The 15,849-nt window shown below is 52.1% G+C and overlaps 4 protein-coding genes across 4 annotated transcripts; 1 reads left to right on the plus strand and 3 right to left on the minus strand.

Annotated features, from left to right (window-relative positions):
- Positions 1-309: 309 nt before the first annotated feature.
- On the minus strand, positions 310-7,052 carry AA0111_g6352 (Calcium-channel protein; the record flags this gene model as incomplete). Its single annotated transcript, XM_028652565.1, has 7 exons — positions 310-1,242; positions 1,290-2,056; positions 2,104-2,776; positions 2,823-3,759; positions 3,810-3,936; positions 3,989-4,289; positions 4,341-7,052. 7 exons carry the CDS (start codon positions 7,050-7,052, stop codon positions 310-312), a joined length of 6,450 nt encoding a protein of 2,149 aa, XP_028505972.1.
- Positions 7,053-8,212: 1,160 nt separating this feature from the next.
- Positions 8,213-10,880, plus strand: AA0111_g6353 (hypothetical protein; the record flags this gene model as incomplete). Its single annotated transcript, XM_028652566.1, has 5 exons — positions 8,213-8,377; positions 8,455-8,552; positions 8,603-8,816; positions 8,864-9,715; positions 9,762-10,880. The coding sequence occupies 5 exons, from the start codon at positions 8,213-8,215 to the stop codon at positions 10,878-10,880; spliced, it is 2,448 nt and encodes an 815-aa protein (XP_028505973.1).
- A 139-nt stretch (positions 10,881-11,019) lies between these two features.
- On the minus strand, positions 11,020-11,133 carry AA0111_g6354 (hypothetical protein; the record flags this gene model as incomplete). Its single annotated transcript, XM_028652567.1, has 1 exon — positions 11,020-11,133. One exon carries the CDS (start codon positions 11,131-11,133, stop codon positions 11,020-11,022), a length of 114 nt encoding a protein of 37 aa, XP_028505989.1.
- An 847-nt stretch (positions 11,134-11,980) lies between these two features.
- AA0111_g6355 (hypothetical protein) lies at positions 11,981-15,250 on the minus strand (the record flags this gene model as incomplete). The annotated part of the gene is made up of 3 exons (XM_028652568.1): positions 11,981-12,079; positions 12,138-15,124; positions 15,178-15,250. 3 exons carry the CDS (start codon positions 15,248-15,250, stop codon positions 11,981-11,983), a joined length of 3,159 nt encoding a protein of 1,052 aa, XP_028505990.1.
- Between the last annotated feature and the right edge of the window lie 599 nt (positions 15,251-15,849).

Below are 15,849 nucleotides of genomic sequence, written 5' to 3' on the forward strand. Positions count from 1 at the left end.
ATCGCTCAACGCCGACGCTATGCAATGCCAAAAGTTAACTCCACCACCGACATTACACCGTTACAAGCACTACCCCAACACCGATCCAACCCATCAGTCCCATACCAGCGTTGCGTGTCGGGTTGATGCCAGCCGCCTACGTATCCAATCATTCCAGACGTTCATGCAACAGGCTTCGTGTCGTGCACCACTCTGAACCATCCGACTCTGGCTCGACCCTTTGCCGAAGCCGTACCAAGCCATTTTGATCGACGTGATTGACACACGCCATGCATATTCTCAGCGGTCATAAACAAATCCCATCGGACGCTAACTACGCCTTTTTTGGGTGAAACTCCTCCTAATCGATTCACCCCATGCCGAGTTATCAAGCACTTCCAAAACATCTGCCGCACTGACTGCGCTATTTCCACGGCTACGACTACCCGCTTGCCCGGGATCGACTTCGAGAGGACTAGGTGGCCGACTAAGTGCCGAAGCAAACTGCCATTCTTGCTCTTCTCCAGACAGAGAGAAGGGAGATGGTTGCGGACTTGCCCGTGTAGGTGAGGCTGTTGGTGTCTGTTGTATTGAGTTGGTTCTGCTCCGTGTGCGGTCGTAGGGGAAAGCTGGTGGCGACGTGGACTGACCAGCCGAGTTTCGAGGGGAGGGTGCGTAGAGATCTTGGGGTGAGAAGAGAGGACTGGGAGGTCCGGAAGATTGCCCTCGTTGGGCGTCTGTAATGTCTTCATCGTCGATGAAGATCTCGGGAACGGTGAACTGCGGGATTGCTGTCATACGTCCCTGCTTCTTTTGATCCATGGCGCGGCGGAAGCGTCGTGCCCAGTATAATGTGTCGAAGAAACCAACAACCACGTTGCGGCGAACAGCTTCTTGGACTCTTTGTAGACGAGCTCTGCGCCTCAAGAACTCCTCTAATCTCAAGCTCTTATTATCATTGATGACCTTGTGATGAGCCAGGATCATCAGCAATGAAGAGAACTGGATACCTCTATCAGGGTCACTTGACACAAGCACTTCCTCATAGAAAATGTTCATGCGTTGTCGTCTGCGACGTATTTCCGCGATCGGTAGCTGTGCGAGACGACGGTTCAGCTTGTCAAGATCGATCTCTTTAGTCGGCTCACGACCGGATACTGGGAGGCTGGATTCCCTTCGAGGTGCTACAGCACATTCATCGATCAAGGAACCGACGGTAAAGTCGCCGTCATAAATACGCATCTCAAAGATACCAGAGAGTTCCTAGTGTTATTAGCTTGGCGCTTTGATACGAACATTGATAAACCTACACCCAGGAGCCTTGGAAACACATCCCTTGAGATATAGCCTGTCCCGTTAGGATCAAACTCTGCCCAAGCTTGTTTGAAGCGGCGGATCTCTTCTCGGCTGATGACAGACAACCCACTGCTTCTCTGATACACGTAACTGAAACTTTCGTATATCAGCGAAACAAACAAGTTGACGAAGATGTACATGCTCAAAATGTTCCAAGTGATGAACAAAGCTCGCGCCCATTCCGGACTGCCACAGTCGCTGTTGAAGTACTTGTCGCCTACCGTGCAGTAAGGTTTGTCGACGTTGGCGAAGTCCTCCATGAACTCGTTCCAACCCTCACCACCACTCGTTACAAAGAGGAAAACAAGTGCTTTGGGTACGGTCCGGAAGTTGACATTTCCAGTTTCATTGGCTCCGAATCTGGTGAGACCGAAGGTTTGGGTGAGGGCGATGGCATATACCAAGAACAGGACGAACCATGTGGCAAGAAGGTTGGCGATGGACGCAAGACTTGCTGCCGCAGTCTTGAATAGCTGGTCGAGTTGGTTGTTCCGAGGGATGAGCATGAGAGCGATGGATACGAGGAAGAGCTTGTGCAGCTGGACGATTATCCTAACATCCTCCTTCGCTAACACAAGAATCGACGTGACGAAAGTACCTGCAACGGAGAAGATCGAGTACACGTCCCACGCGCTTCTCCGGAAACGATGCCAGGAGAGACCGATGATCCTGATGACTACATTCGCAATGAAGGTGATGGTAAGCGCGAGGAAGATATAGTCTTGTGATGTTAGTGTCAGTTTACAAAGCAGGTAGGACGGAACTCACCTCTAGCAGTCTCCCATGGTCCATATCCTGGATACCATTCCAGACAAAGCAGCAGAAGATGCAGTACCAGAACGCCGGTGATGGTTCTCTGCCAAGATCCAGTTTTCGTGACAGCTCTGCGGTAACACCACTCTTCCCAACTCTCTCGTTGCTTGGTGGAAGAGGGTCGCTTGGAGGGAGAGACTTGGCGGAGGAGCTTCCGCAGTTCTAGCCAAGAGCGCTGGTCTGTGGTCAAAAAGGCGACTCCAGTCTGTTCCGTGTAGTTGCGCATAAACACGGAAACAAATAGCGTCAAGACGAAAACAGCGCCGAGCAAGTTGAAAACAATGAAGAAGACAGAGTTGCCTTGAGATGCTCTGTCCTCTGGCTGAGTATAAACGCCAGTGATACTCATTGCAGTCCACATGTTGTCTGTCCAGCCTTCTTGCGACACAATCTGGAACAAGATGAAGAGGGCATCTCCAAAGTTATCGAAATCGTAATAAGGATTGGCAGCTTGGCGTGGGGCCAAAACATCCCAGTCGAACGGCGAGCTGTTGTACTCACCAACACAATCTCTCAGACTGGCACCTCCAGGAAAGTCACCGTCGTTGCAAGACTGTAATTGGCCAACGAAGAGGTTCAAACCATAGATGGCAAAGGGGATCAGCAAGCTCAATGACACAAAAGCAGCCTGTTTACAGTTAGTTTGAAGTATGTATACCATAGGGCATGCTTACTGAGAAGAGTTTCCACCAACCGCGAACGATGAGCGCGTGGAAGTGGTTGCGTGCGCTATCGCTAATGTTGAGCAAACGCAGAGCTCTCAATGCTTTGAACGCGCCTACAGTTCGAGTGACTTGACCCTCATTCAAGAACGAGGTGCCAACGTTGACCCAGAGAGTGATCAATACAATACCATCTATGAAACCCCAGGAGCCGCGAAAGTATGCGTTGGGCGTCCAAAAGAAGCCATCAGCAATCACTTTGATGAGCGCCTCAATACTGAAGAGGACGGCAAAGCCCATATCTACCCACACGAACCAGTTCTTGACGCTGAACTCGTGAGTCATGAAGTATTCGCGTTGATACAATGGCGTCGTGATACAAGCCAACAATACCATGGCGATAATGGCAGCGTAGATAAATGCAGAGAATGCATACCAAACGGGAACGGATGGTGCAACTCCTTCAATACGGTCACCACCACGGCCAGGGCCCACAATCCGCTGACATAGCTTGCGGATCGGGTTGTTGGCTCGAAACATGAACAGGGAAACGTTGTAGTTCGGGTGGTTCCTCAAATACTCGCGTTGAGCCTTCTTTCGTCTCTCGGTAGCTGAGACGACCTCCTTTGCCATTGTTCTAGGATCAAGGTCCTCGTACGCACGGCTGAAGTCAAGGGGAGCGTAGAAAGGGTTGACTTCCCGGTGCACAATTCGGCGCTGGAATCGTTGCCAGATCGTGGACATGGTTCCGGATCCCACTATGGTCTTGGCAGGACGTATGCCAGGCCGAGGTTCTTCCTCTTGAGGGCTGTCATTACCATCCCCCTCATCGAGGAAGTCGCGAACAACCGCATCTTTGAGCAGCATTTCTGTGGCGGCGGAACCATAGTCAAGTGGATCTCTTCGACGCGCCTGTCCAAGCTTGAAAATGGACGATAGGGATAGATTACTATAATGTGTAAGCAGGTGTGTCATGAGTAGAAACGGAGGTCAACATACCCAGTGCCCGAGGTAAGGCCATCTTCTTTTTGCTGCAGGAAAGCTTTGACTTGCTGTAAGCGCTTCTCGTCCTCGGAAACGTCAAAGTTCTCTTGAATGACAGCGATAAACATATTCAAGACAATGACTAGTAAACAGTGAGTCCGCGGTCTTGGAGTGAATGTCAACATTATACTCACAGTTAGCAAAGATGAACCACATGATACAAAAGGACGCTCCTATCCACGCTGTACCGAACGGCTTCTGATGTTCGGTGACGTTGTACAGGATACTGGTCCAATCTTCACTGGAGAAGATTTGGTACATTCCTAGGAAGGAATTGTAGATATCGAAAAACGGTACGCGGATCGTCTCTCCACCGCTCTCCTCAGGAATCTCACCGCGGAACAGCTGGGAGGCGAAGATAGATGCCAGGAAAGTCAAAAGGAACACGAAGAGAATCAGGTTCAGCAAACCGCCCGCGTTTCCGAAAACAACTGTCTGGTATGGTTGTTAGCTGAATTCTCTCCACTGGCAAAGAGTAGAACGTACAATGAGGTCGCGTGTCATAGGCACAGCCAAGACAATGCGATAGACACGAATAATCTGAAAGATGGACAACCAGGCATAGGCTTTCCCATCGTGTGCATGCTTGATGGCTGGTATCTGTATGATGACTGTGATGATAGCGATCATGAGGTCGATGAGGTTCCGCCTGCCCTTGAAGAAATGTCTCCAGTCAACGATAATTCGTATGATGATCTCAACGAACAGGATGAACGTGACGATGATCTCGGTGGCATTGATGAAGGTGCGACGAAATTCGCTCATGTTGGCGCTTCTCATCATCTGGGCAACAAGGCCAAAGGCTATCACAACCACCCACACCCATAGAGTCTTGTCGTAAAGCCGCTTGAGACCGCTCACACGTTTCTTTTCGTCGTTGTTCTCGTCATCCTCCTCTTTGATCTCCACGCCAGTAAAAGCACTAGTCTTGCTTTCTTCGCGAATGATCTGGAAGGAGGAAGTAATGACAGCAATCAAAAGAGATATCAGCCATAAACTCAGAATCAGCATTCCCACGATGAAGAAGACGGAACTGATAAGGTAGTCTGTGTCGGCTACAGTGTAGAGCAAGTCAGACCAAGTGTTGGATGACATGATGACAAAAACAAGCTCAAGAGATTGAAGAATATTGTCAAAGCTTTTCGTGCCTGCAGCGGGGTTACTCATCTCAACGCATTTTGAACCTTTTGGGCAAAGAAAGCCTTTCCCCTTGTCAGGCCCAGGTGGCATACCCGGAGCAGGTATGTATGTCATAGGGTGATAGCCTGGAATATTATCCAGGTGACCACCGCAGAATTGACCTTCATTCGTGACGTTCGTGTTACCCGTTAGATCTGTTGGATCATACCACACACAGTTTCTCCTGAGGCTTGACTTGAAACTTTGGACACCGACAATTGAGAAGAGGAGCCAGAAGAAGCTGATGAGGAATGCGACATTGACCAGCAAAGGCGCAGCCTTCTTCAAGCTCCTGAGGATAACGGAGGTACCGCTGGTAAGGTTCAGAAGACGGATGATGCGCAGACAGCTCAACATATCGAAGACGAGAATGACTCGGCTGTTGTCAATGTTCCACAGGCCTAGGACAAAAGCAATCCAGTAAGAAACGACGGCGACGAAGTCCGTTCGGTTGAAAGAATGTCTGAGATAGGCTCGATGTGCCAAGCGAGCGCGTTGTTGATGGCGTGCATCTCCTACTCCGATGTCGGTATGCATCTGCGCAGTGGTAAAGGTCCGGAGCACTGAAGGCTGGTGGGGATCCTGAGCGGGATTGGTATTGGTGGCACTTCTTCGCTGTGAAGGTTGTCGTTGGAGACCCCCGAACAACTGGTTTGCTTTGCTCATGACAGCCTCGCGCAAGCCAACCTGTCGGTTGATGGTACTGTACTCAACGGGATTGATGATAAAACCAGAGACAATGATGCGGATAATAACCTCTAGCGTGTATATGATAAAAAGGACGAACAGAGCGTAGTCAATGCCGTTGAATGTTGAGATCTCTTTGCTGTGCCCGGCATTGTATTGCGCTTTGGTGCGTGCATCCACTGCTAGAAGAACTGTCTGAATGACGATGAGTACAAGAAGCGTTGGCTCGACAACTGGATGCACAAGCAGGTCGCAGAGCTTGATCCTCAGTTTATTGTCGGCAGGGAAAATTCCCAGACTCTTTCCCCGCAAAGGATTTGGAGGATGTTGCCATGATGCACTTGGTGTTCTTGAGTAAACGATAGGCGACGGAGGCTTCTCGATTGGCGTGGATGGAACAGGTGAGGTAGGGCCATCTGTGGAATACTGGGGCAAGGTTGAAATTGACAAATGAGGTGGTGCAAGGCGTCCCTGATGTTGAGTGGATTTCCGCTGAAGGGTTCGTTCGGCAACTTGAGAATCATTGCTGACATTGACAACACGCTGGGACATATTCCGCATGATAGTCCCAGCCCTGTGTAGCGGCGACTCGAAATTGCCAGGCGACAAGGAGCGCTTCCTTCCCCTCGAGTCTCGCAAGTTGCCCCCCGCCTCCACCTGCCCGATATCGTCGCCATGGCGGCCTATCGGCGATGCATCGCCCGGACTGAGGAAGCGCACACTCTGGAAACTGGATCGATCTTGCTCAATCGGAGTAGTTGGGGCCGTGGCTCCGCTTATCGGTTGGAGATTGCGCGAATCTGTCAAGCGCGCTGTGTCGTCGTAGGTAGGGGAGAAGTAGTCGTGGTCCTCGGAGGTTGATCTGTCCACGTATGGCTCGTGCTCGTACGGTGTATCGACGTAGGATAATTGCGACGAGCCTGTCGTAGGCATTGGCGGCGATGTAGTGCCTTGGAATTCCATGCCCATGCCAAATCCGATGGCAGCCTGGAATGCGCCTGCATCCAAGGGCGAGCCAGGCTCCTCGTCTTCCACCACCCTCCGTATGCCATTATTTGCTGGGGGCAGATTGGTGTTTATTTGCGGCCGTTGGGCGAAGCGCGTAGGGCTGGGCGACACCTCTGCGATGGGCGAGTACTGAGAGTCGCGGAAGTGCCCCCCTGTTGCTATCGCGCCTGTCTGTCTGAGCAGGTTCCGTCCGCGGTCGCTGAGGGTCCGCCTGTGTTCTTGCGGCGCATCTTGTTCGAATTCATCAGGCGGGCGGTTGAGGTCTTGCAGAGGTATTGATTGGTGGGTGTGACTTCGGCCGTGGTTGGGATCTGGGTAGGACATCGGAGCGTCCTGTCTGGTTTGCGGCGTTCAATCCAGCATCTGATGCAGCTCAGCTCTCTCAGGATGCTATCGCGCAATCATGCAGGCTTCCAAACAAAGATAAACGAGTGTCGTGGTGAAAGGAGCGGTGGGAAAGGCGGTGGTGGGCTAGCTAAGTCCAACGCAGAGTTGCAAAGGCGTGTCTTGTATGTTTGGTAGCAAAGTGTTGGTTGAAATGCGGGATGGATAGCGGATTCCCAAGCACGGACAAGGGTCAATGAGCGACAAGGATACGCAGCGTGGACTAGGGCTGAGGTTCTAATCTTAGTTTAACGGCTACTGTACCTGTCGTGTCGGCATGCGCTGCTCCATGTCCACAGCAGAATGCGTCTGCTACGGCGAATGCCCTCTTGCTGTACACGGTGTTTACTCGTGAAGCCAAAATACACTACCATAAGCACCAGGGACCAACACGACCGCAGAGGATCCGAAACTGCTGACGGCTTACCATGCAACGTCTCTGGCCCCTGGCATGTGGCATTCTCCGGCAATGAGCCACACTTGGTGGAGTGCTGTGGCTTGTGCGCCTGCGTGGCTGACGCGTCCTGTGTCATCAATCGGGTCATCAAAACCTTTATGACATAAACCCTTGCCATGTTGATTCGAACGAGTTGGTGCGATGCGCGCCAATCCACCGTCGGTCGACTCATGCATCATTTCACGAAACGCTGATACTCTATAAGCCCGTATTTCTCCGGTGAGATGGGTGCTCTAAAGTTTATCATGGCAGCTACCATGGTAAGCGACCCATATTCACACCGTGTATACAACATAGTATTTGTGCCGTTCTGTTCTGCTTGTATACTGAAATCGATATCATTTCTTGCCGTTCTTGGTTGTGGAAATGCCGTCTCTGCGAGTTGACATGTGCGAGCTGGCACTATGCCGTTTTGGGCTCTCCCCCGGACTCGCCGACAATCGACGCGCGACATTCATCACTCACTTCACCAAAAAGGGACATCCGCATTCACATCATCGCCCTGACCCCGAGCCGACCGGCACAACGACAGCATTCCACATCGTCATCTGATAACACGCGCATCTTCTATCCTTCGCCTCTGGTCTCGAAACCGTATTCGCCCGTTGCTCACACGCGTCGCTGCACGCGAGGCACCGCAGCCATGCCGTCTCGAAAACGCGCCGCCGAGGAAATGGAGGCCGAGGCGCCTGTCGAAGAGCCCAGCACATTGCAGAAACTGCGCAACATGTGGCAGTTCTCCAACCTGGCCCAGTACATCAGTCTGTTCGGCGACGCGGTCAAAATCGACAAGGACTTTGACATCGAGGTACATGGCATTTGCGCCCATCATCTCAGGCTGGCGCGCATACATCTCGCAAACATCAGGAACTGACAGACGTGTAGGAATTGGAGTCTGAATGCCTCAACCCACAGCCGTCCGAGAAACTTGCACAAATTGGCCTAGCGCTGCTGAAGCACGTATCGTCACACAAGGGCTTGACGTAGGAACCCACCATTGCGCATTGCCTGCAGCCTGCTAACGTGATGACAGACCCGAGATCTTTGATGAATACACCCGCCGACAGTATGTCGCGAAAGCGCCCGCGCGAAACCCCTTTGGCGAGGAAGAGGAGCCCAACAAATTCCACGACTTCGACGTCTTCACCAAGATACGCGTGTTGCAGCAGTTATCTGTGTGGACGCTCAACAACCCAAACACAATAAGAGAGAAAATGGCAGCGACGGATAACGAGCAGACGCTCTGGGTATGTATCACATGGATTGGTTTAGGGCAATGATTAACATGTTGCAGCGTATGGAGCCCACAGGCTGGGACTCGCAAGAACGATCGCTCTATGTTCTAGATGACAACCGCATGTACCGAATGACAGATCCACCACCGCCTCCCGAACCTGCCAAAGCCAAAGCCAAACCAAAGTCCAGGAAATCAAAAGGATCGAGATCCAGCAAGCGACAAAAGGTGTCTAGTCCCGAGCCCGAAGAAGCCGCCGATGATGAGCAAGTAGCGGACGAACATCAGCCTGAGACGATAGACGACGGGCTTGGTGGTAAGAAGTGGGAGTGTATCTGCGTTACCTTGGAAGACTACCAGGAGTACATGAACAGTATCCGGAAGAGTCGCGACCCAAACGAGAAGATACTCTACAAAAGGCTCCAGGAGGACGTCATCCCTGTTATGGAGGGGCTGGCAGAGGAGCAAGCGAGAAAGCAGGCCCGCAAGTTGAAAGAGTTGGAAAACTTGCAGAAACTTGCCACGGCAAAGCGCTCATCCCGAATTTCATCGCGCCTTGAAAAGCAGAAAGAGGTGGAAGAGGCTGAGGCTGCAGAACGTAAGAGGCGGGAGGAGCTTGCCATGGCCAAGGCAGAGCAAGAGAGGCAGAAGAAGATGGAGGAAGCACAAGACTCTCGCAGAATGACTCGTGAGCAACGGCTAAAAGAGCGTGAGACGGCCAAGATCCTCAAAGAAGAGGAGTTGCGCAAGCTGCAAGAGAACGAACAAAAGCTGGCCTCGAATAATGCAAGACTATCGGAGCGGCACCTGAAGGCCATGATGAAGAAGCACGAAAGTGACCTTAAGAGGCTCAACGAGGAAGAAGACTGGTTCTTTGACTGCGAGAAGTGCGGCACCTATGGCTCTAACCTCGTGAGTATCATTGCACAATTATCCCTACTTCTGCTAACTCTGACAGAACGACAACACGCCTCAGATATCATGTGAGAAGTGCAACGTTTGGCAACACATGAAGTGCCACGGCATTACAGAAGAACAGGCCGATGATTCGAAGTTTGTGTTTGTCTGTACTGCCTGCAAACGTAAAGAGGAAGAGGCGGATCAACCGAAGCCTCAGTCTCTCAAGTTACGATTGACATCACAATCGCCATCTTCTCAAAACTTAGCAGAAGCAAATGGCAACAGACCCTCCATGCCACGACTACCAGCACCGCAAGCCTTCCAGCCGTCTATGCATCCTGTACAGCCGTGGGTCGATGGCCCAAGTCTATCTCCTCGTGGTCAAGCTTTGGGTCCGCCTGGTATACAAAGATCGGAAGCTGCCTATGGATCGCCCACAAAGGGCACAAACGGTAGCATGTCGTCACCGATACGATCCCACTTCTCATCCCCTGGCCACAGAACTGGGAACGGTCATCCGACGTCTTCGCCTCCACCTTACAACCTCGAGCGAATCCCGAGCAGCCCAACCAAAAGCTTCCACATGCCACAACCACAGCAGAACGGCAGCTCATTTGGGGGCCCAAATCCGTTCGATTCCAACCCCTTTGGACCACCACAGCCGGCAGCACCACGGTACGCGCGAAGCTTCAGTCGCCCAGCATCAGCAGCAGGCCCAGGCGGCTCGCCAGTAAAACACTCTCCGGCGGCCTCTCCCCGTCCAGCCAACGGTCTACCACCTAGTTTCAACTTCAACAGCCCACATTCTTCTTTCCCACCTAGCTCGGCCAACCGTCCATCATTCTCCCCGACCAAACATAGTTCGCCCGCACCTCTTCCAGCAAACATGTCATCACCGGCCCCAGCACCAATGCGTATAGCTCCGTCTCCATCGTCCCAAATGCCTGCCCAGATGCTCCCCGATCCCATCCCAGCGCCATTGAAGCACGATGGTATGCGGCCAATATCGAGTCATCAGATGTCTGAGACACCTATCTTTCCGCCAGTTAAGAGCCTGGAACCCCTTTCTAGCCCCACGATCCTTGACCCACCTGTTAAAAAGTCGAGTCCTGCGCCGGACAGGTTTCTTGATAGGATGAATGGTTTGAATGGGGTTGGACATGGTAGCAGTCAGTAAGCCCCATTTACTCAATTGAGGGGGGAGATTCCAAATTTTCTTGATCAAAGGGCAGACAGCTTTTAGTAGCGCTGGCAGTCTTCTCTGTCTTGTTTCCTTCTTCGCTTGCTTATTTTGTGTGCAAGTACAGTTTAGTATACTACACCTCGGCCTTCTTTCCTCCTCCTTCTTTTAGCAACGTCGCGGCGTTCTGGTAGCAGATATAGATTGAGCCAGAGATTTCCTCAGCCTGGTTCTGGTTTGTCTCTTGCATCGTTGGGGGTATTGGTGGTGGGGCAGCCAATAGACGATGTCTTTCTCCGGCAGGAAAGCATGTATTTGGCCACGAAAACACGGTGCATGCATGGCGTATTATTGATTCTAAAGCGTGGTTCTTTGCTTGCTTTGAACAGAGATTTTGTATTATTAGATATACCATTGAATGAAAAATTGACAACAAAAACAACGTGGATGTAGGCTACAGAGTATCCTGAAGGTATTTGGTATAGTCGTAATTCAAACACTCTTAGGATATACAATGATGCATCGATGTTACAATGTGTACGACGAATATCACCTGAGTTCCTCACTAATCCATGATCTCTGACAATTAGCCGCAAAAGGAAAGCCTGTGTATCAAGATGTGGATGTATAACTCTACGCGATATGTTCGTGATACCGAAAATGCGAACCGTGGAGACCAAGGTCAAATGTTCGGGGCTATTATCCACCCTAAGCAGGTATACCCACCCGATCCCTCGATATCCTGATCAAGATAAATATCAACCTCGACAGTGAACGATATCTCCTCTTGGCTGTGTGGTAACATCTCAAACCTGGAGAAAGAGGGGCGAAGAGCCCGGCACCAGTCAAGACGCCTTCCAAATCTTCTGTTTCTCACCTTACTTTACCGCTGCGAGACCAATAAGCTGCACACTGTGTTGTTTAACGTTGTTCTTCTTCTTCTTGTATTACCAACTCCACAACTACCTAATATGCTACCAGAAAACGCCCAGACAGCGCCTTTCTCCCCATCCCAAATGACGCAAATGCCAAAATGTTCACACGGTATGCAAATAACACCCAGCAAAATGAGGTCGGCAAGCGGACAATCACCCAAATCAGGCCTTTAGTCTCCTCTCCTCACAGCGCACACAAACAGGATCCTGACTCTCACCCCTGAGGAAATATCTACCGTCTTCAAAAGGACCAGAGCAGCACTACACAGGTAAAGTCAGTAAGCGCGATACTTGAGTTGGAAGAAGGAAGAAGACTTACCACACAGACAAAGCATCCAACATGCCACTCCGCCCCAAGCGCCTTGACAACGGTATCGGTAACAGGTTTTCTACACCCCTTACACTTCGTACTGTAGCGATGCGTATGGCAATTCACGCACCAAGCGTATCCATCTTTCTCCACAAAAGGGGTTGTGGAATCAAACGGATCACCGCACTGAGCGCAGAAGAAATGACCAGCATGCCATTCCGCGCCGCAAGCGACGATGACCTCGCCTTCGATTGGCGTTTTGCAACTTTTGCAACGCGGTGAGAAGAGCTCATGGAAGTCGAGGTGGCAGTAGAAGCGTGGAGATTCATCAGTGCCATCATCATACTCGAGACGCGCCATGTCGTCTGCGGTGGGGTGGGAGGGGAGATAAGGGATGTCGGCGCCGGAAAGACGGGCGCGGATGCGGTGGACGCGTTCGGCGTGTTTGTTCGAAGGTTCCGGGTAGAAGGCTACGCATTCGAGGTGCTCTCCACATTGGTAGCAGGCGAAGCATTCGGGATGGAAGCGGGAGCCTGATGCTGAAACGATACGGCCTGCGATAGGGAGGGCACATTGAGTGCAGAGAGCGCCTGTACGGACTGTGGTTGGTGTCCAGTGGCCTGAGCGGGGAGTCGCAGTGCCGTTATAGCTGTGGGACTTGTTATGAGCGTTTGGCACTGGTAGTGGTCGTGTAGACGCGGCCGGGCCAAAACCTTTGGGTCCGTCTACGTTGATCGAAGGCACTGAAGGGCTGACCGATATCGCAGGGTGGTTGTTGTTGTTGTTGCGCCCTCGAATAGGGGCTGGGGCCTCGTTGACAGATATGGTTGGAATGTCAGGAGTCACACTAATGGATGGTGTAGTCGACCCTCTCCTCAGTGAAGGTGTTTCGCTCACGGAGATGCTTGGAATTGGGGGAGCGTTGGTTCTTGACCCACGGCTCGGCGCAGGTGATTCGCTCACGGAGATTGATGGGATTTCTGGTGTCATGGAGACTGAGGGTGTTGTGGAACCTCGTCTTAGAACTGGAGACTCGTTGACCGATATGCTTGGTATAGACGGAGTGCTACTTGTTGGCGGCACATAGGAGCTACGATTGAACAGATTCTTCCTGGCTGAAATCGATGGGGTCTCAGACACGGAGATAGAAGGAACTGGCGGTGCTGGTGTCGTTCTCGAACGCGCAGGGCCCGATTCAGACACGTTAATAGTAGGCAGAGGAGTTACAGAAGGTCGAGTTGGGATGTTGGCCTTCCTTAGCGAACTAGTGAGTGGTAGGGGTCTCGTTGGGGCTGGAGGGTCTTCGTAGATGTTGATGGTAGGTTTCGACTTCAGATTGAAACGCCCAGGTGCAGAAACGGAAGCTGACGAATGGTTAACTTCTGGGGCCACCGGTGGCCTAGGAGTGGTGCTTCGCTCTGGTACGTCTGGTGCAAGACTGACTTTGGGCTCTGCAGGAACGTTGATCTCTGGAACCACAGGCGGTCTTGGAGTAGTGTTTCGCTTAGGTACATCTGGTGCGAGGCTCTTGGTAGGTACGATGGGCTCGGTTGCAGCGTGCTCGAGTGGAGGCTTGCCAGACTTATTTGGGTTCAGAGGTCGTGGTGTCAGATCGGGAGCAGTAGATATTTCCTCTTTCATCTCGATCACGTTCCAGTCTTTCTTGAAGGAAACGATCGGTCGCCCTGGGGCGTCTGAGACTGCCGTAGGAGTGGGCAGCTTCGCACTACGGTCCTTCAAACGAAACCCTGTAGCAGCACGGAGCTCTTCGCTTCTTATCTCCTTGCCGTCCTTCATCTTCACTTCTGGTTCATTTTCTGCGTCTGCCTTGACATCCTCTGACGGCTTTGGAGCTGCAGAGTTCAGTGTATACGCCGCGTTTCTTGACTGAGTCGGAGGGTTCTTTTGTATCTCGTAACGATCGAGGCGTTTAGCAGCCATGGTGGGATCCGTGTTGGACCTCACCATCGGGTTTCCCTTGATGGATTGGAAACGCATAAAGGGATTGCGCCGAATGCCTAGTGGTAGCTTTTCGGGCTTCGGTGGCTCGGAAGCGGCGGGCGTAGGTGCAGGCGCAGGTGGTGCTTCTTCTTCGGGCTCTTCGTATATCTGGTCCTTCGGATTCGAGAAGAGACTCCCGCTGATAGTCCGGCGCTGACCACTGCTCCTTCTTCGTCCTCTGAAGTCTGGGAGGTCTGAAATGGCTTTCTTTAGTGCTGTTGACTCGTCCTTGTTGCCCTTTGTGTCGAAGCTACTCTTGGTGGGCGACGTACTGAAACCTGCGTTTCCAGCGACTGATGTATCGGTATTGCTTCCACCACCGTTGCTTTGCAAGCTGCTACTCCTGCTCCCTGACGCGGCACTTCCCATCGAATGTCGCTTCCGCAGTTTAGAATTGGCCCGTTGCAGATCCTGATCCTTCGGCTCGACGCTCCGACTCCTCTGCGCGCTGTTCTTCCTGGCCAGGCCCGGATAAGCATACGGTTTGGTCGGACTCACGCCAGCCGCATGGGGATTGCAATGCTTCCAGACCAGTTCGACAGCTTCGTCTCGTGCCGCCTCGAATATCTTGCCCTCTTCCTGCGCGAGTTCCAGATCCTCCATGGCAATGCGGATAGCACGTGCCTCGCCCTGCTCCGCCTGACGCTCTTCCCTTTCGCGGTACTGCACACTTGGTGTTCGTGTTTGCGACGACGACCTCGTAGTTTCCCGTCCTCGCGGTGGCTGCACCAGCGGCCTTCCAACATTGGCTACGACGTCATCTATACTCGCTTTCGACGTCGTTCGGCTATGCGGTTTGGATTCGTACGAGGAGGAGGGTCGCGCATCGGCGTCGACAACGGGATCCGTGAAGGTGCGTTGTAACGAGGAGATAGCGGACGAGTCGGACATTCGGTTACTGGATCTATTCGACCATGTGTTGAAATGTGCGGGAGCAGGACGAGCTCCGGTAGGACGAGCGGGGCGGTTTGTGCGAAGATCTTGGAGATAGCTCTCTGTATGCCAATGGTCAGTATCGCAGTTGCAGATGCATTTCGATGCTTCTTACTCATTTGGGACGGAGAATAGTAGGCACCAGGCCCGGGCGATGAAGCGCCTTCCCTTTCCTTGGACGTGAACATTGGGGATGCACGCTGGCCTCGATGTTTACTGCTCTGTTTGTACTTGCCGGAAGTAGTGGCGCGCTGGCTGGGAGAGCTAAATTGCTAACTCGGGGAAACAAGGGGAGAGAACGATATGTGAACGAGAGAAGATTAATTGTACGACACTACACTGCGAAAAAGCGGTGGTGATGTGGTAGAGCCGCTGCACGTCGCTCCTCTATTCGCTCGTTGCCCGGCAACTGCGACGTGTGACGCTGGTTGACCGCTCCCACCTGGCCATCCCTGCAACCGCATTATCCCCGGAGACCCTGAAGATCGGATACATGGCCAAGTATCGACTTCGCATTCTAGGCGCAAAATCAATGAGTTCGTGCTCGATGAACACTCTCGTCAAAGCGTTCGTCGTCTGCGATCCGAAGTTGCTCCGTCGATATACGTGTCTGGCCCCACGCACGGATCTGGGGGATGATCAAAAGTGCCCAGGATGATACCTGGGTATGCCAGTTCGAGTGGTGTAAATAGTAATGTACAGGTTCCTTTTCTAGTGGCCCTCTATTATGACGTAAATGACATTTACAATCGTCGGGCTGACGTACTAACAAAACAATGCGCAGGCC

The sequence above is a fragment of the Alternaria arborescens genome (genome assembly GCF_004154835.1).
Source record: "Alternaria arborescens strain FERA 675 chromosome Unknown contig_13, whole genome shotgun sequence".
Taxonomy (NCBI): Eukaryota; Fungi; Ascomycota; class Dothideomycetes; order Pleosporales; family Pleosporaceae; genus Alternaria; species Alternaria arborescens.